Below are 23,627 nucleotides of genomic sequence, written 5' to 3' on the forward strand. Positions count from 1 at the left end.
CACTCCTCTTATGAAGGTGGAGGTGTGTGTGCACGCCCCTAAAATCTGACATTCAGATGGAGCCCGGGCCAGCAAGATTTGGTACATCACAAATCCCACAGCCAATCAGCTGCTAGCTGACGGGACTTCGCTTTGCATATCATTAGCAGCAGCTCTGCTGGTCGCTTGAGTGTTTCATATCATAGCCGTTTTAAGGCATGAAGGGGCGTCTTTTCATGGGGAAAAAACATCCTAAATATGTAATATTGATGAACGCAGATGAGTTTTAGGGGTTTAATTCATGAGGGGAGGGCTCTTTAAAGCACCATCAGTCATGGTTCTGATCTCTGCAAAGGTGCAAAATGTTTTTATTCCAAACTTTATCTTCATCATTATGAAATAGATGCATTTTTAATGGATATGTTGCTTACCTCTTCTATTTTCAGGTGTGTTTGCCTTAGCAGCACAACAGCACTTGTCTCTGCTTAATTGGTTTGTTACAGCAACTGTTGTCACTTCAGTAGCCCTGGTGAAGATGAGCAGCTATTTAATAAGACGGGGGTTTGGCCCTGTGGAGGTGCTCCCACCAGGGCGATAATCCCATGGCCACTCCCTGCCTTTGTCCTGGCAAATGCTGACCTTTGAGGCCAAACATGATCCAGTGACAGATGAGGAAAATATCCTGGCTAAGCTGCTGCCGGTGAACAGCTCACATTACCAGGTGCTGTTTTCCCCTGACTGCTAGTTGAGCTCCATGCCAGCTGTATGTAATGATGCTCAGAAACACTGAGGTGATGAGGGGTGAGTGTGATGCAGCTGCTGCACTGAAGAGCAACTTCATTCCGTTTCAGAGACGGCATATGGGAGTAAAGTGCAAGTGAAGTGAAAGTAAAGTGCTACCAAAGTTACCAAAACTTGCAAAGTCCAAGTTTTGGCGACTTTCTACTTGCAAAGCACTGCAGGAACATTGTAATCTTAATGTTGGGAACATCGCTCTTTTCATTAAGTGCACCCTTGAGGTGAATATAAGTGAAAGCCATGATCCTTTATTGATTTATCTCTTTACATTTACACTAATCACATAAGAGGAGGTGTAGATAAGAGAGGCAGATGAATGAAACATGGATTGTGCTGCAGCTCTGTGCTTAATGTCATCCAGTGCAGCCTATGAGCATGTAATACACAGAGTGAACAATGCATTGAGACATCCAACAACATGAATTGAATGAGCTTTTGCACATTGCATTCAAGCATATGATGCAGCAGTGTGGCTTAATTTATACTGACGTCTCTACAGCCCTCAGGTCACAGGTTCAAGTCCCTACAGCAGTCAGTGTCTGCCCTGTCCTGGAAAGGTGAACCAAACCTCTGCTTACTATGCTCAGGATAAAAAAAATTGATGCCATCCCCAAAACAATATCCTACCTAAAATGTTTTTGCAATGCAGATGATCATACTCATAATATGCTTGCAGTGGTTTTATGCTGCCTAAGGATGCCTATGGGAACTATGCAAACATGTTTCTGTGTAAATATCTTTCCGTCTGCCCTCCTTACGTGAGTGAATGGGATATAATGTATGTGCACATACACACTCGCATGTGCACATTCAAACACAGGCAACACAGACAATGACCGCTCGAGTGGAGAATCCAGGTATGAGGAAGAGGCACTTGTACACAGGATGCTGACGGACGCTTGTTTTTCTTCATGGCAATGGAGAACTGAGAGGAAAGCTGAGAAAGAAGAGAGAAAGCTGAGAAGGAGCTGAAGAGGAGAGAAAGAACAGTGCATGATAACCAAGACAACAAATAACACTGTAGAAAATATCGGAAAAACAGAGAAATGAAGCATGAATTTATCAAATAGCTGAGGATTTAAAGGAGAGGTGGGGGAGGTTAAAGAGGAACTCATGCAAGTGTTGGGAGGAGGGCCATGTTAGGAAGCCATACATCACAAGGAAGTTTCCTCTCTACTAAAGGACAACACTGGTGTTTTTGCCCCTTTGCTCCGTGGTGATACTTTATATCACCACTTGTCATTTTGTAAAGACATATCATAATGTTTGAGATGCCTGAATGCATTCTTTCTACCTCCTAGCCGTTCATTTCCATTCATTTCAGTGCCAGAGTTCCCTTTTCTGTATTTTTTATTTTTATTTTAACATTGTATGATTATTTAGTTTTATGCACAAAATAGGGATAGTGCATATTTAAAGACTTTTGCAAGCTTTGAAAAGTGCATGTTGCCAGTTTGAGGTGCACTTGTATGGTCCTTTAATCTGTCCACTAGTTCAGCCAAATCTGGTTCTCATTAGGCTCTGAGTGATCAGTCAAAACGCTGATTGCATTTTCTTAAGTCATGTGCATTAACACCACTGAATAAGAAACTGATGGGACAGTGTTCGTGGTAGTAGGTCAGTGCTAAGAGGGACCTCACGCCCACTTTCTACCACAAGGTCAAAAAACACGCCGTGAGCAAACCTATAAAATGCAGTCCTGCCGCAGCCTTATCATTTAACGGGCTCCCATTCTTTTACACACACAGATACACTCGTGTGTGAGCAAACATCCACACACAGTTACACTTGCCCTCCTTTGGCAATTTGGTCTTATTAAAAGCCCTGGCATAGCAACAAGATATTGCCTTCGGAGGCTTGTGAGCTAATGTGTTTCCTGGCTGTGGGAAATGTGGGCCAGGGCAGTAAAATAGCATGATGGCTGGATTCTGCACAGGCAATAACACACACTCAGTTCATAGACAGCAACTGCTGGCCAGTCAACCATAAAAAGTGCAGCAAAACATGAGGTGAAGAACTGCGTGTGGCTAATACCACCATACTCAATCCTATGTTTTCCTAGAATTTTCCTTTCTGCAATGTTGAAAAGCCTCTAAACCATTATGGCACAATAAAACTCTCCTGAAAAATGAATTTCTAGTTGAACTAGCAGTGACCCATTTATTCAATAGCAGGGTAAATTTGAGGATAGATTGCTCCCTTTAAAAGAAGTAAACTACAATAATCATCTTTAATAAACGTAATATGTGAAGACTTTCTCATTTCATTGCAGGTTTTACTGGCTGTTTTTATGTAGCTGTGGTCAGGAAGCAATCTCCTTTATATGGAAGGTTTATGATGAATGACTGATGTCTGATATTAAATCAAAGGCCAGTATAACATACATGAGCTGTAATGAATCCTAGTGAATAAGTTACAGGTGAACACACAGTTGTTGGGACCATTTCATCTTTCCTGTTCATTTCGGCTCTTTGATTTACGATGAAACTTCTGAGATTAGGAAAATTTATTATTTTTGTGTGGCCCCAATCCTGTTCCACACAGTTCTGTTTGACATATTAGATTTACGCTTTCATATGAATTGGGTCCTTTCTTTTCATCTATTGTTGCTATAAATAAAAATGCTGCTTGTCTTTAGAGTAACAGGTCATATTAAAAACTGTGGTAAAGGTTAACAGTATTATGAAATGACAAAGTCTGAGTTGCCTGTGTAATTTTGTCACAGAATAAATATTTTTGAGGCTGGCAACAGACCAGAGCACGAGGCTGATTGTCTCCCATGTTTGTGGGAGGTCAAATCCCTCGAGTCCCCTGGGTGCCGGTCTGCCCCACTTCTGTTTCAAGCAAGTGCTGAAGCAATAATCTGATCTTCAATCCATTTTGCAGCTTTTCTTTCGGACCAAAGGAGCAGGGATGATGGATTTGCTGTGGTAGTGAGACAGCCGGAAGCGCAGAACATGGCACTCTGGGTAGAAATGACTTCGACAGGTCATATTAAAGCTTTTAATGAGATCTGTCGGGCACCAAAGGCCTTATGCTCAAATCTGTATCCCATAAAATGCAGAAAAATTACAGTGGGCATTAATCAGAGGGAAAATGTATTTGGATTTTCCTGCATCTTTACTCTTGTCTTTTTGTTCCAACTATTATGCCACAGCGCCTAATAGGTTAAATACATCATGCCTGATTTAAAGGGAAATATTTATCCATTTATATTGTGTTATATATAATGCATCAAACTCAACCACTTCATCTGGAAATCTTAACATCATAGAATTTCACATATTTATATAATCTTGTTGATTCATACAGTGTTTTGACTGTAATATTTCAGGATGGTCTCCTTGCTTTTCTCTGCCCACCTTAAGTACATAAAACAAAGCTAAATTACGACTGAATCACTGCGGGGGAAAAACTGATTTGAAAAGAATCTAAACAAAGTAAGTGCCACTTGAATTCCCAGAGTATGCCTCATGTCCTTCTCACATTTCCAAAAAAATGAACTCCTTCATAATGCATCTTTATGTCGTGTGTGATACGGCAGTGCCTAAATAATGAAGACACAAAGGGCAAGAATAGATTAATTTCTAGTGCTGCCGATGACAGGAATCAAAGAAGTCACAAATACGAGTCAGAGTTTGAAAACGTGTTTTGCTGGTCGCCAGGAGGAAAGGATGTTAATTATAATACCGTATTTACAATTTGAGTTCACATTAAAATCTGTCGAGATCATTCCTGACAGAGCGGGCTGTCTGAGAGCTGGAAGACCACACACACACACCGTCAGAGAATAACACACAAGAGTCTGAGCAATCAAGTCCTAATGTTTGCTTCACTCCTGGAAGCAAACAACAAACTTGATTATGAGGGAAAAAAAATCCGAGGAGCTTCATCATATGGGGTATAACAGGACATTATCTGTAAAATATTGCAGGAGGACAAGACATCAAAAGGGATTGGCAAGTCAAACACACAGGATATAATACATCACAGTGAATTTCACTCCGTTTAATCTGGATTCCTGTACGATAGCACACTTGAAATAAAGTAATGAAGACCCATTACCCATTATTTTGTTTTGAAGGATCATCTTTGAAACCCTGCAGGTCTGTTCTCTGTCATTAAAACCAGACCAAAACCAAAACGCACAAACTTCTTTGCCTTCTAAACTCAATTAAGTGGGTTTGATGTGGCTGCCAGGTTCGAAAAGACACCAAAACAAAAACGGCAAAACCCAGGACACCCTGACAAGCTACATCAAACACAACTGAAGTGTTAAAGAGCACAGAAAAAAAAAAACATCATTTCACGGCTGCCTGCTATAATCCTAAAAAGGCAGTCAGATAAGATGGTGAGACCACACAAGAGGACATTTTTAGAAACCCCAAGAAGAAAAACGTGCTCTCCAGTGGCAGAGAACAAGAAAGTCTGATCAACGGTGGCAAGTTCTGGGTGTGAATCTGTCCTCGGCTAAAATCCCTCCTCTCGTCCCCTTCCTCGCCTTCCCCTCTTTACCGGTCAGGTCTTTGGAGGCAGAAGACTTTCGCCTGGTTGTCTTCGGAAGCGGTTATGGCTAGAGTCGCTTCCCTGCAGGGGGGACAGGGAAAGAAGTTCAAATGATTTCTCACGCTACAAACACCTAAAATATCCCTGCAAAATCTAACTCTTTCATGTAAATACTATTAGATATCAGTTATAACAATAAATAATCAAATATAAAATTATCTAACATGGGAAGCTGTGAGCAGAGAGCACTTTTTCCTTGAGCAGCAGCATTTTCAGCAGCTGTTTATTCAAAATCAAATCAGAACTTTTAAAGTAAAACCGTTATTGACAACCAACTAATACAAAATGAAGTTTATTGTTATCTTCCTCCAGCTGATCGTGGAGCTGAGTCCTACCTGTTCAGGGTGAAGTCGAGGATCTCGGCGGTGTGGCCGCGGAACTCAGACACCATGCTGCCGGAGCGGGCGTCCCATAAGCGCAGCACCCCGTCTAAGCTGCAGGTGGACACCACCGAAGAAGACTGTTCCCACTGCAGGTGGACAATGCCGGCCTGGAAGAACACACACACACACACACACACACACACAGAGCTCTCAGGTGAGTGGCGCACATATTGGAGGACCTCAGCTTTTAGTCACTGATGGCTGTGAACATTTCAGCACGACTTTGTGATCACAACTGAATCCTTAAACTGTCCTTAAAGCCATTCATAAATCTGATCAATGCTGCGTTCAATTCAACTCAAAACTCAGAATTTTGGAACGAATTAATTGGAATGGAATTTATTGAAGTTCTGGTCCATTTCAGCGTGCCAGAGTCTTTCCAGTGAGCGAGCATGAACAACACGTGTGCCCTGGCTCTGTTAGACCTAAACAAACCAGCCGTTTAATTCACTTCAACAGGAGCACTGTGTTTACCCTGCTATTTCATGTCAAAATGGCTGCTGGGAAGCTGAAACTAGCTGACACATCTAGTAGAAGCTCATGTTAGCAGTGGCCCCTGGTCACATATCATAGTTGTTAAGTTTGCCTACATATTTATACATTATCTGTGCACAGCCAAGAAATATGTGACGCAACTGCAGAGCCTCCATACAGCATCCAGAGTCAAACAAAGTGGGGCGCACATGGCAGGATGTATGTCGACCTGCCTATGCTCACACAGATGTAAAACTAAACATATGAACCCCCCTCCGCCAACACGCACACACACACACACACTTAACACACAGTCTAATGATGGTTACCTCATGCTGGCACTTGTGCCTCAGGCCCTGTGTGGAGAGGTCGTATATGGCCAGGGTCCCGTCCAGGTAGGCCACAGCGATCAGAGGCAGGCTGCAAACACACACAAAGACTTTATACCACTGACTGACTCCTGATTTCCATGGCATAAAGTCAAATCATTAAGTTGGAGAAGTGAAAATATGCAATATATTGACTCAGGGAAACATGCTGAATGTATAATGTAGCGGGTTTCATATATTACTGATGGGTTATTATTAGTTACTGACACAGATACTAAAATACACTTTCAGAATTGTTGCTTACAGTTTGTCATGGGCAATTATTATTAATTTTTAATCTACTAAGTGTTTTTCTTTTATTTATTAATGTGTCCCTATTTTTACTGCACTGTGCCGTACCATGAATTGCCAGAGGGCATTAAATAACATCAAATTACTGCTAGATGTTTTGTTTTTCAATAGTAATCTTATCCATGAGGGACTGCTTATGTCTTACTTATCACTGATTCCTTTGTCTATTTAAGTGATTCTGGGAGGAAAAAAAAAAAAAAAAGGCAAGTCCACATCACCGTCATCCTGAGTTAGAGCTAAGAACCCTTCAGCTGCCTCTCCAAAAACTGCATTTACATCCACTAAATGGCCTTTCCGGTCCTTCAAACCTTGGTGAATAGGTAAAAATATACTCAATTTTGACATCAAGGGGAAATAAAGGCTTTTCAAATCCTGCTCTTCATCCATGGATGCCCTTCACGACTGAAGTGGATTTAAGAGGTGAAATTACTGGAAATGTACACTAGAAACTGTCTGGGGTACAACTGGCTGAGACCGGACAAAAGGTTGAGCAAACCTGAGTGAACCTCATCGTTTGCTTTTTAATTAATGTGAAAAGAAGCACTCCAGGAGGCCTCATGACACTGGGGTAACAAAGACCATGTTGGAAAGGTGTTTTATGTCAGCACCTTGTTGAATTCATGACATTACCTTGTGCAACAGGAACTGCAATTTTTCATCTTTTTTTACATTGGCTGGATTAAACACTGGTCTAGTTATGTTAAAAGAACACTACAGTCCATTTTTGTTGTGCGTCTGATTTATTTTTCACCATGGATAGAATATTTTGTATCTCTTTCAAAATTAATATGGCATCACTTGGATTCACTGGGTATGACTACAGTGACTATTTTTATTTTATTTTATTTCATTTCATTTTGACTTTTTCAGAGGGCTCCTCAGCAAAATGACAAATAGTTTAATTTCACTACAATTTAATTGCCTAGAAAATGTTGCAATAAAACAACCAAGTATGAATACTTTTTCCAATATTACGTTTTACCACTCTCACCACTTTGAATTTATATGCCAGTGTTCAAGTATGACATCTAAACAATTTGATACTGAAATATCTTTTCACATCAGAGAATCTAGGACAAATCTGTGGCTGAACAAAAGCTCATGCTGTGTGAGACAATTTTTCATTTCTGTGAATACGAGTAACATTAGATCTCCACTCACATGTTGCAGAATCCCACAGATTCGACAGAGTTGGACTCTTCCTCGTCTTTGGAGCCTTTTGCTCTCCCTCCTTCCACAGAAAACACTCCAACCACCTTTAAACACATGCGGAAGACAGACTGTAAACTGCAGGACAACAAAGTCACAAACAACAAAGCAACATTTCCACAATGCACAAGCAATGGTGAACAGAACGTGGATGGTTTTTAATCCCAAGATTAAGATGCAGTTCTTTGTGTGTCATCAGTGACGGTGCCTCTGTTTACTCTCTTTAAATAGCACAAAACTTTTGGCTCACTTCACGGGGGAAATGGCTGGTACTGTGGGAACATTTCAGAAGCATTATTATCTCTCACAGGTCGCATGCCTCAGTCACAGGGGGCAGCCAGTGATTACTGACAGTATCAGCAAGAGAAGAGATGCTCAGTCCCAGTCAGTCCCTGGCAGTGGAAACACTGGTTGTAGTCACTATTGGTCCCATAGCTTACACACTTTCTGCAGTGCTCTAGAAAAGCCTGCCTCTTCTTCGCTTGTGTTTTTTCTCTCTTTCTCATTTTTTACCCGACCAACATTCCATGAAGACCTGCCTTACTCCGCCTGTGATTGGCAAGTACTCGCCTCCATTGGTTACGGTTGGTTACGGTTAGGGTTACAGTGAGGTTAGGGTTAGCCACTTGGGGGCACTTGGAAAAAAAAGTTGTGCATCTCCCTATTATAGTTTGCAATGCGTCAAATCGCGTGTTCGTGTCACAGTAATTATCGTCCGTGCGCTCCACAGCCTGTTGTATAGAGTTCTAGAGATGAAATGAAGCTCCGAGGCAGAGAATATGAATCGAGGATTTTTAGTAATCATGTTATCTGAGTTCCTCGAGGAATCGTTTGAGCCCTTATCCTGGCGCTCACCTTGCCTGTGGCGGTGTTGATCAGCTTGGCACAGCCATCCACCGAGCCGGTCAGCACCAGAGAGCCGTCTTTGTTGCACGCCAGGCAGGTCAGCGCCCCCTGGTGTCCGTCTTGGCCTGTCAGAAGAGACACGATGGTTATGACCTACTGTGCTGAATTTTGCCCAAGGAAACATGATTGGTGTGCCAAGAATCATAGAGAACAAGTGCACGGCAGAAGGGCCATGAAAATCAGAACTCAATTGCTGGAATCTGACAAATACCAAAGGGAAGAAAAGATAAAAACAATACTGAATCTGTCTTTCCCTGAACAGACTGCTCCCTTTCTGCTGTTAAGGAGACAGTTTGTGTCAAATATTTTAAATCTTTTGTCATTTCCTGTATAATCCTGTGACATTAACTGTTAGCAGAAATGAATTTGGGCAGACAGGACAAATATAACTTGTACTCTCAAGAGTCAAGAGCTTTTTAGTGCAACTGTTTACCATATGAGTATTATTTATAAAGTGCAGGACCCACGTAAGCCAGACTTCCACAGTGACCTCTGCTTTAATTTGACTTTTCTGTCTCCCAGCTCTAAATGATGAAATGACTTTTCCACTCCAGACAGAACTGCAGAGTCACATCAGACGTCACCGTCCCGAATGAATCACATCCTCTCCCCCAGTCTCTCTTCCTCCACTTCATGCAACTTGATCTTATCTTGAAAATAAAAATACCCTCTAACTCTCTCCTCGTGTCTTTTCTAAGCACTTCGCTCTTCCATGATCCATCTGACTTGAGGCTCAGTCTCTGCCGCATTAACCTTATATTACTCTGGACATGAGGTCGGCTACATGCCTATAAATATAAATGTGACAGGACAATGTGACTACAGAGAGAGCTGCCAGACTGACCTTTAATGACATGGATGGCATTTCCCTGCTTCAGGTCCCACAGCCGCACCGTCCCATCCTCGTAGCCCACCACGGCCCGTTTACCTGCAAATAAACAACAACATAATAATAAAAGCGTTTCTTTTGGATTTGAGCAAATTCATAAGTCAAAGACGGCTATTTTTACAGACTAATGTGAATTTTGAGCAAGTTTTTACCCACATTATCCTTGTTGCATTTGTCTATTTAAAATTCCGTGACACTGGGTTTAATACATGTCTGGCACTTTAAATGCTTCTTTTTGCCTTTTTATTTTTTACTGTCAACTACTGTAAGACTCTTTGCAACTCCATTTTAAAAAGTGAAAATTGGTTTAATAGCCCACCCTCCTCTACTTTTCCCTCTTACCGTCAGGCAGGACTTTGCCGCTGGTGGCCTGGCATGCGGGACTCTCGAAGGTTTTACAGTCTCCTGCAGGGATCTTCCACATCCACATGTTGCCGTCGTCTGTTCCCGCCAGCAGCACCGGAGCGCAGGGATGCCACTCCAACCACTGAGGAGGAAGCAGAGCAGACAGCCTGGCGTTAACGGCGGTTTTGCTGACAAGCAGAAACACACACAGATCTTTTTTTTTTTTTTTTTTTTTTTAAATCCAATTACATGCACACCTGAAAATCGCCCACAGCGACCACATTTTCCTATGTAAGAATAATCTCGAGTTAAATCCCTTGCTCAACGGCACCTTGGCAGTGACAGATGAGGAAGAGGCGAGTGCTTAATCATTCTCGTTCCTCAGCAAGAGCAGAAATTCTTGGCTGAGACAGTCACCCTTACTTACGTCTACATAAATTCCACCAGTCCCTATAAAAAGATTTACACAAGTGCTTGCAGATGCATATAAACACACACACACACACACTCACACACAGGGGCCTGCACAGTACAGGATTTATGTGTTGAGATACAAACAACTGTTGAGGGAAAGTAACAGTATATGCTTGTTTTGGTGGGTGGTATTGTGAAACAGAAATGTCAAACTACTTTGTTTTGTTTGTTTTACTCTCTAAAGTATACTTGCCAGTATTGATATAGTGTTGATGGGGCAATATCAGCCAAAACTGGCACACCCACATATTATGCAATGAGTATAATTCAAAAAAAAAAAAAAAAAAATGTCTTGGCTTGACTTTTTCAGGCAAACAGCTAAACCATACAAGCCCTTACCGCCAGGTCGCCCACTTCGAAGGACCAGATCTCCTCTTTGCTTTCCACTTTCCAAACCTTTATCAAGCCGCTCATGTCGCCCAGCGCCACCAGGGACGAGTCGTGGCTGAACACGGCACACGTCACAGAGTCTTTGTGTCCTGTGGATACCAGATGACCAGGAAGTTTTTAGTAGACGATCCACGGATTCACCTGTTTTGTCTGGTTGTGGCATGCTTTATTTCAGGACGCAATCATTCGTACAGCTTGTTCCCTTTGATCCAGAACGCAGTTTTCTTTCACATTGTTATCTGCTTCTCTATATCTAAAAAAAGTATGCATTTTGCAGCTGCCTTCGGTTGGTTTAATTATGCTCTCACTTCCAAACCATGGCTTGCTTGGAAGAGGATGAGGACTCGCATGTTCAGATGAGCTCAATGTGGCTATTTGATACCCGAGTTCTCATGGCATTGTTCTCACTTCCTCTTACGTAAACACACCAGAGTTTGAAAAACCTGTCCCAGACACACTTGCTGTGAACAAGGTTATTGTGGTTACCTAAAACGAAACTGAAAACTAAAACTAGGTGTGAAAAGGCATTTTAGTTAGTGAAAATGTGAACTTACAAAAATAACTGAAATATAGTGAAAATATACAGAACATGTTTATTTATTAGTTTTAGACTCTGTCAGTTTGGTCACATGTGTCAACACAAGCAGCATGAGGAGGCGTTGGTGCTGGTGTTTACTGAGAGAAACACAAACTGAACATTTTTAAACAATAAAAAATAAACTGAAACGTGCAAACACCCACTCTGGAAACTAAACTGCATTGAAAACACAACTTAACAAAACGAAATAAAAATGATAACTAATGAACAACACAAAGCGATAATGACTGGTTGTGAATGCGCGCTCTTGTCTTCGTCCAACACTCACCGGTGCACTCAAACAGAACCTCTCCATCGCTCACCCTCCACACGTAGGCCTTGTCGTCTTCTCCCCCCGTTACCGCCAAGCTGTTTGTCACGGGATCCAAGCTCACACAAAACACAGAGCCTGGGGGAAGAGACACAGGCAGAACGACAAGTCACACCTTCAGCAGGCTGGACCTGTCCAAAAATACTTTCAACGAGGGAAAAGGTCGGGCGCTGAGCTCGGTACCGGTGTGTTTGGTGAAGGTGAGCTCGCTGTCATCCTGCTCTGCCTCGGCCTCCATCTCGTCCTCCGTCTCCCAGCCTTCGTTATCCTCTCCGTTCCCAGGATCCTCAAAGTCCACGTCCTCCAGCTCATCAGCCAAGTCATCTTTAGGCGGCAGGAGAATAGAAAAAGACAGATGACGCGTGTCAGCTTTACTAACAAGGAAAAGGAAATTTGGGCTGGTGACACTAAAACTGTCAAAAGCATCACTAGCTCTGACCATCTTGACTGAAGTTGATTATGAGGCTGAATGATATATTGTCATCATATCGTTATGTAAATATGATAACATTTGACAACACTTTTCCAGCTCCCCAAAACAAATGCACAGTTTGATACCAGGTGTCAAACGTGTGCTCAAAGCTACAAGTTGTCAGAAAATGAGTTTTAATCAGGAGTTAAAGTGCCACCTACCAGGACCTTGCTCCGCGTCGTTGAGGTCGATGACTTCAATAATTTCCTCATCTCCGTGCAGCTCCACGGCATTTTCCTCGGGGTTATCCATGTTGTTAGCAAGCTAAATGCTACTCGAGTAAGGAGAGGGGGAGAAAAAACAAGAGAAAAGTACAACAGAGCGAGTACAGCTGCACCACCGGTCGTCAGCTGCCTATAGAGTCGTGTTGTGTCTCGGAGTTACAAGTTCAGTCGCTCAGGTCGCATTTGGCTGTGTCAAGTCGAGGTGAAAAATCAAAATACAACGTCCCCATATTTTCTTCACATGTTGCGGGGACTCGGTCGCGCGGTGATGACGTGGCTGCAGCGTCGCGCGCCACTTACGTTCACGCAGTGTCCACTAGATGGCGGCATAACAACGAATGAGCGAACTGGACGACGCAACGGCTGTGCGAAAGAGTTTAAAAAACTAAATCAATTTGACGCATTTCGGGTGTTTTTGAATCACTAGAGGTACGTTTGTAAACCATTATCCACCCTTAAGTATGTTTATCAACCTCATACACACTGTCATCAAATAAAATTTATGTTTTCAACCTTTTTTTTTTTTTGGCAGGGACAGTTAGGAGTGAAGTGCCTTGCCCAAACCGAGGAGCGTGCTAGCCGCTTGTGTGCGGATTTGAACCCGCAACCTTTCACCTTGAAGTTTTGTAAGTCTTTGGAGATATATTTGAAGGGAAAAAACTCACTCTAACGTCCTAAAGTCACCAACAAAGCTCTAAAAAGTCAACCTTAGGGCTCTTATGGGCTCGCATGTCTTCAGTTTCTATTTTAGCTACGTTTTATGCACTGTTTTTACTATTTAAATGTGTATAAATCTTCGTAAAGAGACTTTTTATTTTATTACCACAATTAAATTTGTACATACTACTTATTTGTGATTTTGTGTTGTGCAAACAAAGCTAAAAAGTTATGTAAATATGTGTAAAATCACTTGGCTTGAACCTGAACTTGACCTCTGACCACACATTTGACACTTTCAAGAACTTTTAGACATCATGGGTGACTCATATTTTTTAGATGAACATTTTTTTAAAACTCTCCCCGTGCAGTACTCCAGTGTATCCGGAGCGGTACACGTATCCCCATTTGATCAGTAGATTATCACCGAGAACGGACAGCAAGCCCAGGCTGGAGAGAAGTGTACAGGATAGATAAACTAGAGGATTGGGTGATGATCTGATACAGGAGTCTGCTGCTCAGCTGCTCAGCTTCAGCTTTAAATTGTCTAGTCTCATATTCAGTCTTTACATCTGACTTTACTTCACACAAAGTGAGAAAAATCACGAGTGGGAGGAGATAATCCCACTTGGTTCCAGTGCACTTTCACATGTTTCAATTTTTTTTTTTTTTTTTTTTTTTTTGTTGGAACAAGTATAAATACATTGAAACAAGGCAGATTGGCCCACTAGGATCAACAAAATGACACTTGGTTCAAGAAAATTCTGGAAACACGTTGATGAGCAGTGGAAACCAGCGGGATTATCTCATCAAGATGGCAGATTTATAACCTTATTTGAAGAAAAACAAGGTTTGATCACTTCAAATGACAATAAATGACTCGTTAACACGGAGATTTTTTGCAGTGTTACACCGTTAGTTGTTAACATTCAAACATATTTGTTACAGTGCTGAACAGGATGAAAATTATGAGAAGAGAATAGACTAGAATAGAAGTGAATAGAAAGCCTTTATCGTTGTTGTAAAAGTACAACAAAATTAGAGGTGCCACTGTTCAGTGCAATTAATAATGATTGAAGATACCCACCAAGCACACATCCAGTAAATATGAAAGTAAAATAAATACTATAAAGAGGATGGACACTGCACTTAAAAACATTTGTTACACTTGAAAATGTTGTGTATTTCTGAGTGCGGAGTGGTATTTCATTTGTTAAAAGGAGATTCCTTCTCTTTCCCAATCTCTCCATCTCAGGTTCACCGGCCAGAGACATTTTATGAACACTTAACATAATTTGTCTAGTTCAGGCTTTCTGGTTGGGGTTTTATGTCTCGTGCTATATGCTGCTGGCATGGCTTGCGGACTGCATGCCCAAATAAGTTTTACTGGCTGCCTGGGCCCTCCATTTCAACCCCACTGTGGAAAAATACAACCATCTCATGATGTGGTAAAACCTGGAAACATCAGGGCGCACATTATTTAAATGTTTTAAATCTGCAGTGACTGAAAGATTTATAAACACTCCGCTCGGTTATGAGTTGTGCTGGAAGAGGCGATCTGACGTTCACATTGGAAAATTAGATGACATTAGTTACGATGCTGGTTATACCTCCTCTTTATTTTATCAGGCTGTTTCTGTATTTCAGCAGCTTTTCTGGTGTTTTGGCCAACAAAAGAGCGCATTCAGCTCTTATTTACATCAGTTAAAAGCCCCTGCCATTATCAAATTAATTTGGGAATTTTAACCTTATACCAATACACAGTTTTTTTGACATTTGTGTTTTATTAGATAATGGATAGTAGGGTTCAAATGATGTGAGCTTTTGAAGGACATGAAGTTTTTAGGTGGCCAGTGTTCTGTTCCTTTATATTTTGAGCATTTTGATACCAAAAATGAATAGGGATCTGTTGTTTTTTTTTAACCAAACTGTACTCTTATAAGGGTGGAAAAGCCTCTAGAACCGCATTTAGACCAGCATGGGACACTAAAACTCTCTAATGAAACCCAAACTAATGAAATTCTTTTAAGTGGCTTAGCAGCTCTTTAAGGTACCGTGACCCACTTCACATATTTAACGGTTGGGGAAACTCTGGGATACATTAAGGCTCTAAAAGAAGAATAAATTTACATGTTTTAATAATGAAATGAATTTAAAAAATGTGCTCCGAAAATACTTTTGACTGTCTGTCTGTCAGTGGGACATCTCAAAAATGTCTGAACATGTTTTCCATGAGAGTTGATGAACGGATCAACCAATTGACTGGACGGTTATCGTTTTTTAATCATAACTTTTTTTTAAAAAATCTACATTTTACCCAGTTATTTAGTCTATTACGGGTTTAAATCTTGTTTTTCTTCAGACAAAGTCAAAAATCTGCCTGTGGATTGAGATAAGCCCACTTGTTTCCAATACAGTTTCACTTGTTTCCAGAATTGTCTTGAATCAAATGTCATTTTCTTGATTCTAGTGGCTGATCTGCCTTATTTTGCCTTGTTTCAACAGATTTATATTTGTTCCCTGGAAAATTCCTGACACAAGTGAAACTGTGCGATTATCTCATCCTGCAGGCAGATTTTTTCACTTGCTTTAAGAAAAGCAAGATTTTAACCCTGAATATGAGACTAAATGACTTGTTAAGATGGAGATGTTTTTGCAGTGCATGAAACTAACAGAGACTGATAATTGATTCCAAATCCTAATGGTGAGGAGATCAATTTAATGTAAAATTGAAGTGACAGGAAGTAAGTTTTGGTGTATAGCAGCACATCGCTGACTTTCTCATCTCTGGGTTTCTGTTTTTTTTTTTATCTGTCATCCCAGCTCTATTTTTACCAATCTCACACAGACACGGTGTAACAGCACACTGGGTGGGCTTCTCTCTGCCGTCCTGAGGACAGCAGAAAGTAGGACCGACCCGTCATAACAACATTTCTTGGTTTATCACTCCAGCAAGCTGGTTTACGTCTGAAAAGGAGGACACTCCTTGGTGCCGCCGCTGCTGCTGCACAGGCACACACTCTCACACACATAGAGAGGACATGTTATAAAAGCACATGTATATAAATACGTCTAAAATCTCCATCTTGAGTCATTCAGTCTCAGCGTTAAAATCCTGTTGTTCTTCAAACAATGTAAAAAATCTGCCAGTGGGATGAGATAATCCCACTTGTTTCCAATGCATTTGCACTTCATTCATGAATTTTTCAGGGAACGAGTATAAATATGTTGAAATAAGGCAGATCAGACCACTAGGATCAAGAAAATGACACTTGACACAAGAAAATAGGCTACTGGAAACTCATCCCACTGGCAGATTTTTTTCACTTTGAAGAAAAACAAGATTTTAACTCTGAACACGAGACTAAATTTCTTGTTAGGATGGAGATTTTTTGCAGTATGCGCATATGCAAACACACCTATGCAAGTTAACAGGACTGCACACACACACACACACACACACACACACACACACACAAACACACACACACAACACACAAACACCCTCTGAGTCAGCCACACAACACACAAACAGTATCACTAATAAGGCCTGGAAGCTGTTGCTGTGTGAAAGGTAATTACTCCATGCAGCTCAGTGAGCCTTTGATGGAAAGTTTTAGACTAACTGGCTCTGTTGTAAGAAGTCTTGACTCTGCTGCTTTTTAACAAGAACTCTTTATGGGTCTTTGCGCTCTCTTTTCTTTCCCTGAACTTTTTTAGCTCCACGGCATCGTGGAAAGATTTTATGTGTTATTTTCAAATATACCTACTGAGCAGGGCTTTTATTTCATGAGCCATGACTCTCGGTGCCATTGATTTATGTTTACATGTGTCAGATTTCTGTCACAGCCGGAGCCTGTTATTGTACAATGTCATCATAAGCGGCCGTGCCCTCAGATGTGCAGGAGTGTGCTCTTGCTGGCAGAGCGAGCCTCTTTATGACGCTGAGGTCTGGTGCGCTTTGTCTGTGCACACTGTGTCTGACTCATGTGGGACCGCGTTGGGTGAGACGACGGCTTCCCTTCTGAAACCACTAACAGCCAGTTGTGTGTGTGTTGCAAGTGGTCTGGTCCACAGCCTGTGTGTGATGTGTCTGCTGTGGTAGGAGAGTGGTAGTTTGCGCAGGCTGCATGCTTCTGCCTGTTGACTTTCTAGCTTTGATTTCTGCTCCTCTAACAGCCACTGGCCAAATCGTGCTGTATTTTTGGAAAATCATTACTCAGAATCTACTTTTTTTAGCCATAACCTTGTGAGGTACGTTAGTATAAAGGCTTTGCAGCATGGTTTAAATGTCGAAAAAAGAGGAGGTTATAACAACACAGATTGGACAGAAACTGAACAACTGGAGGTAATAGTTACACCCTGCAATGCAAAACAGTTAAACTAACATAATCAGTGACTTGGCAACCCCAGTGTAATGTTCACTGAATTGCAAATGTGCTGCTCGGGGCAATATAAGCCAATCTAATCCCTACGCTGACATTTCTGCTCTGAACACACACACATACACACATACACACGCACGTCTGAGTGATTCACTTATGTCTGCATCAGCAAAAACAGACAGACAAACAATACAGATGCAGCTGTCCAAGATCTGTCCGTTTATGCTCCCTGACAATACGAGCAGAAACTGTTGTGCAGTCGCTTGGTGTGTTTGGGAATAAAACTAGACCATTTTGTGAGTTTGAAAACTCAGTAGCTCTGGTGTGATGAATCATACTTAAAAGTTCAGTTTTAACACTAACAACTTTCATATTCTTAGGGTCAGGTGACATAACTAACAGAGGCGGAGGGTAACCAAGTGAATTTACTACAGTACTGCGCTTAAGTACAGTCTGAAGGTACTGACACCTGACACTTAATGGGAGTATTTCCGTTGTTAGATTTTATGCTTTTCTGCTTTACACATTGCAGTGGGAAATCTTGTACTTCCTTGCACTATGTTTATCTGACGGCTGGAGTTAGCCTACCAGTTAGGCTACTTTCCAGAAGAAGCTTTTCCATGTTAAACATCAGATGTGATGCATTGCTCATGTAAACTAGCCAATGGGATATGAGACAGTTAAAGCTACATTAAAATACTTAATGGATAAAAATTCAACTCTCTAAAAAGCTATTATTCTTCACAAGGACTCCTTTTCTTTTCATACTTTACTACTTTCTACTAACAATAATTCTTTATTTTTTCTGAAGTAGCATTTTGAATGCAGGACTTTGACTTTTACTGGAGTATTTTTCTGTTACGGTGTTACTTCCACAAAGGTTAAGAGTACTTTTTCCCACAGGGCTCTCATTGTCAGACTGACTCACTGATAAATGTGCTTATTCAATGTTTTTGGTCATTTGAGTCCAAACAGTCCTTTCCTCAATCAACCCTACGTTTTGCAAAATGCATCTTTAAAGCTATAGTAATAGACATTCAGAGGAAGTGTGCTTGCAACAGGTGTTGTGTAACAAAAAAAAAAAAAAAAAATCTGAATTCAGACCATTTAGCCCCAAAAGACCTTTTTTCACAGCAGCCATTTTGACATGAAATAGCAAAGTAAACACATGTTACTAATGACGCTGCATAGGTGGGGTGTGTGGGGTTTGACATGCAGCATGTTCTCTCATCCAAATAGCAGTGGTATTGGGTATTATTTACTCTGCACGTGAACACAAATGCTTAAATCATTCCACCTATATTTTACTTGACTTTATTTACTTTTGAAATAAGGCCAGGTAGTTTTAGTTCAGTTTTTTGCTCTCTTACAAAAGTTAATTTTAATTTTTGTTTGAGTTTGCATCAATATTTAAAGATTTTCCCCTAAATTCCCCTTAAACAGAGCTTGAAAAGCTAGAAGAAACATTATGAGACAATACCACTAACATATTCTGTACCCGCTGGTAGCAATGTTTCACTGAAGCTAGATCACACTAATATTGAGTGAAATACTCAAGATGCAGTTCCTTGCTTTGTTTGACAATTACTTGTCAAACAAAAAATATCTACACGTTGTGTATCATTTTGTACACATTTCCCTTTAAAAAGCTTGGTAAAGAAAACACACTTTCTTCTTTCAGTTTAAGTTCACGATAATAACTTTAGACATGACTTGAGAGAAGATTTTCTCCAGCACTGTAAAACATGACAGACTGACAGTGCAGACTGACCTGAATTTGTCTCTTGATGGCGGTGCTGTGTTGACAGCACTGTGGTAAAAATCAGTCCCAGCTGACTGGATAAGATCTTACCAGCTGCTTGCCCCCACCCCCCCTCACTGTTCGACCCATCATCTGCAGGCCCCTCGGCGCTCGCCTGTGTACTTAGTTTACGTAATACAAAACAAAATACTCGAGTTCAAATAAGGACTGGAATTTGAGGTAATCCATAAAGAAGGATGATAGGCCCCATAGTGGCTGATCATTATATCCTGATGAAGCCTTAAAGGGGAAATACCGCTCAGGTTAAGAATTTCATAAATGTGCTCTCTGCGTCTAGGCTATCAATATTTGTGAGCTCTTTCCACAAGATGTTAAGATGTAAACCGTGACGCTGCTCCAGGAAGAATGAGCTGGGAATTACGTTAAAGATGGATACCAGACATGGAATTCCAAGGGGATAAAGGCATATTTGGCAGTTCAGAAGTGAAAATATTAATGGAGAAACTGGGTGGGTCAGTCAAAGACATGACTCTCACATTAGAGACTGGAGTTTGATTCCCGTGTTAAATGAGAGCGGTGTTTGTTTTTAGTAAACTAATGTTAACAAACTTTTTGTAATGTTTCCTAACCTTGACCATGACGATGAAGCTTTTCCTAAACTTAACCATGACATTTTCCTAACCTTAGCTGAGTAGCTAAGTAAAGCTAAGGAAAGTGGCTAAAGCTCACGTTTGATTGTTAAAGACCAACTCACAATAGGAATAGATGATAACAGTCTTCTGACTCACTAGAAGGTGCAGTATGGACCCACTTACCCTTACCTGTAGCAGTGATCACGACTGATGGCACCCATTGTGATAACATTCAAAGCGGGGCGATAATTTTCCTGCGTAAGAAAACTCATACACATTTTCTGCTGGTCAATAAAATCATAGGTTCAGCTCCTGTTTTTTGCGGTTTTTAGCTTTGAGAAACTCACAAGTACTGATCAGACTATGTTGGACACTGGAAATAGCATGCATGAGTTCTGGTTTTAAGTGACATTACCCCTTTAAATTCTTCAAAATGAATGTGCTTTGTGGAGTATGGTGTAAACAAAAGGCTTGTGCTGGCAGCCCACTGACCTTACACACACACACACACACACACACACACATATATGTGTGTGTGTGTGTGTGTGTGTGTGTGTGTGTGTGTGTATATATATATATATATATGTGTGTGTGTGTGTGTGTGTGTGTGTATATATATTTATAGCTTGTGTTTTTATTCATATAAAGCACCTACAGGGAGAGAGGATCTGCATATCTCTGAGGTTTTCACCCTAAAGAGCTTACTTAAGCACAACAACATCAGAGATGTCTCCAAGACCGACCGCATTACGTAACTGATGCTCCGTAGCTCATCCAGAGAAATTATAATCCTCTGTTGCTATGGATACGGCTGTCCCAGCAGGCCTCCCTTGTACTCCAAAAGAGGAGCGACCTCGATTAATAAATGTAACTCGTATCCAATCTAGTCAGCAGCACAAAGCTGAGCCCAGATAAAAAATTCATGATGGTGGTGATAGTGATGGTGGGCAGCACTCGGAAGGAAGCCTGCTGTAGTGCCCTAGAGCAAGTCACTGAACCACTGCCAGGTGCCCGGAGTACTGCTCTATAGCTGACCTCTGACCTTTGACCTCCCTTTGGAAAGGAGAGAAAGCAAAAAGAGAAATTTTCCCCTCAGAAATATAAGAAACTGTGTGGAGAATTAGACTGAAAGAATATATGCAACAGCATTTTTAATGACACCATAGGAGATTACAAAATACAACTGACCCACTGAACAATTTTTTAAGTTGGAAAGATGGCTGTAGACACTGAGGCTGGTGACATCAAGATTTTATACTACATCCTCTGAGATATATGACAAAAAGCATGAACCGTTACCTCATACGTATGATCTGCTCTGGTGCATATGCTTGATATTAACAGCTATTTATGCATTAGTTAAATGTGTAATCATTTATTTATTGCTTGTTCTAAAACTGGGATGTACAATACAAGGTGCCAGATTGCAAAAGCAGTAGTACAGGAATAAAAATAGGAGATAAATATACCATAAAGTGGGATAAGGTTCATGTAAACACACTATTGAGTACCACTTGACCTCTGACCTCCCTCTGGAGAGCCTGGAAAGGAAAAGAGACATTTCCCTTCTCAAATAAAAGAGAAAAATCAAAATGATAAATGGGTTAAAAGAATGTGTGGATAGTTTAAGACTGTGTGTGACAGTCATTAAATAGCTTAATATTGTTTTCATTGCCGAATGGCACTGTGCCACAAAGTTTGGCAGTAATGGAGTTCAATGATACTTTGTCTGTTTAATTCCTGCACTTTTAGTGGGTTGATTTGGTTCAGATCCAGTGTAACTAAAATCTCCAAAATCCAGTTCAGGACCAGAATATCAGTGCAGCCCAGCATTTGTGAGCTTCAGTCATATCAGGATGAACTGTGTCGTCTACCTGTTCTGATGAATAATAACACCCTCTGTCAGCAGATGTAGCCTACATAGAAACAGGTTAGCATATTACAGTAATCAAGTCAGCTAAACTTGGCAATGGTATTGCGGCTTTGCCTGTGGGCGGCTGAGATGCAAAATCAAATATAAGGTAATGGAAATAAAAGCATATTAGATTAGAGCAGGCAGTGGGGATGATTTTCATGTTGCAATGAGCAAGAATTGGATAAGAACGGTCGCTTCATTTTGCCACTGCTGGTTATGTGAAATGCTGAAAGCTCAAGTAAATATTGTAAGGAAAGATATTAATGTTGCAATAGATCTCAGGCAGCAAATTTTTATCACTGTAGCCTGGTGAGGAAGTGTGTTATTACAATGCAAATGCTGATATTACACTGTATTAAATGTGCAGAAGTACAGCAATCCTTACAGGAATATTATAGTGATACCATCTATCTTATAAAGTATTAACAAAGTATATTACATTTTATCGTGTACAGTATATTACACATTATAGTGATCTGTTTTTGTTAGAGTTGATCTCCCCCATCCCCACCCACCCTAACCTATGTCAGTCCAGACAGAATCTAATGCAAAAATGATGAGGCATTTTGGATGGAGCACCACTGCTTGTTTCAGGTTACCCTTATAATGACTATTAATCTATGGGATAAGACCAGTGTTTTCATATATGTTTATTCCTTATGAGAAAGAACCAGCATCCAAGTTTATTATAGGGTGATTAATTTAAATGTCACTACAAAATAACAAAGTATCCATAGTGTCATGTAGAAATACTGTAGGAAGATTACAATGATACTATAGCGGATTGGAAAAACATAAATAAGTATGATCAGGTCACTACAAAGTGACTACTGAGATTCAAATACACCAAGGCCCAGTAGGAATATTATAGAAATATAATAGGTATGTTACATTGATAACATGGGAGGGAAAGTATGATAAGGTTATTAAAAACTCACTATGACTCACTTAGAAAAACACACACTTATACCGGAATATTATACTGGTATTATAGGAATGTTATTTAAATACCATAGGAGACAAAAAATAAACATGAGTGGGATAAGGTTAGAAAAACTAAATACCGAGTATTATAGACTTACACCACAAGTCCCTCTAGAAATATTTTAGGGAATATTATAATGATACCTTTGGAGAGAAGAATGCCATAAATAAGGCTGAGGATATTACAAGCTTACTATTAAATAATATAGACACACTTTAAACATGTATAGTAATATTAGAGGAAATGTTACATTGATAGCATATAAAAATGCAATAAAGTGGGATTTATATTATAGGTTACCACAGACACTCAGTTCAAGTCCCTGTTGGAATATCATAGGAATAGTGCGGGAATATTATAGTGATATTCTTTACGGTAGAGCTTTACTATAGGACTACGTTACGGGGCACGCTCTTTGACTTTGCCATTAATTTGATAAGCATATTCATGTTGTGTAGGCACCAGCTTTTCATCCAAATCTAATATGACGCTGTGTATAGTAGATTATCACAATATCATCAGGCAAACCCCGCCTCTGGTAAATGCAGGGGCGCTCCATGTGACGCTGTAACAAAAATCCAGTATGGCGGAATC

At 40.6% G+C, this 23,627-nt stretch overlaps 1 protein-coding gene across 1 annotated transcript; it reads right to left on the reverse strand.

Annotated features, from left to right (window-relative positions):
* Positions 1 to 4,770: 4,770 nt before the first annotated feature.
* aamp (angio-associated, migratory cell protein) lies at positions 4,771 to 12,957 on the reverse strand. The gene is made up of 11 exons (XM_030074172.1): positions 12,635 to 12,957; positions 12,185 to 12,325; positions 11,960 to 12,079; positions 11,043 to 11,182; positions 10,227 to 10,371; positions 9,840 to 9,923; positions 8,945 to 9,060; positions 8,042 to 8,136; positions 6,530 to 6,620; positions 5,679 to 5,833; positions 4,771 to 5,364 (listed from the first exon to the last, which is right to left on the reverse strand). Exons 1-11 carry the CDS (start codon positions 12,723 to 12,725, stop codon positions 5,289 to 5,291), a joined length of 1,254 nt encoding a protein of 417 aa, XP_029930032.1. The 5' UTR covers positions 12,726 to 12,957; the 3' UTR covers positions 4,771 to 5,288.
* Between the last annotated feature and the right edge of the window lie 10,670 nt (positions 12,958 to 23,627).

This window comes from Myripristis murdjan, chromosome 2 (assembly GCF_902150065.1).
Source record: "Myripristis murdjan chromosome 2, fMyrMur1.1, whole genome shotgun sequence".
NCBI lineage: Eukaryota > Metazoa > Chordata > Actinopteri > Holocentriformes > Holocentridae > Myripristis > Myripristis murdjan.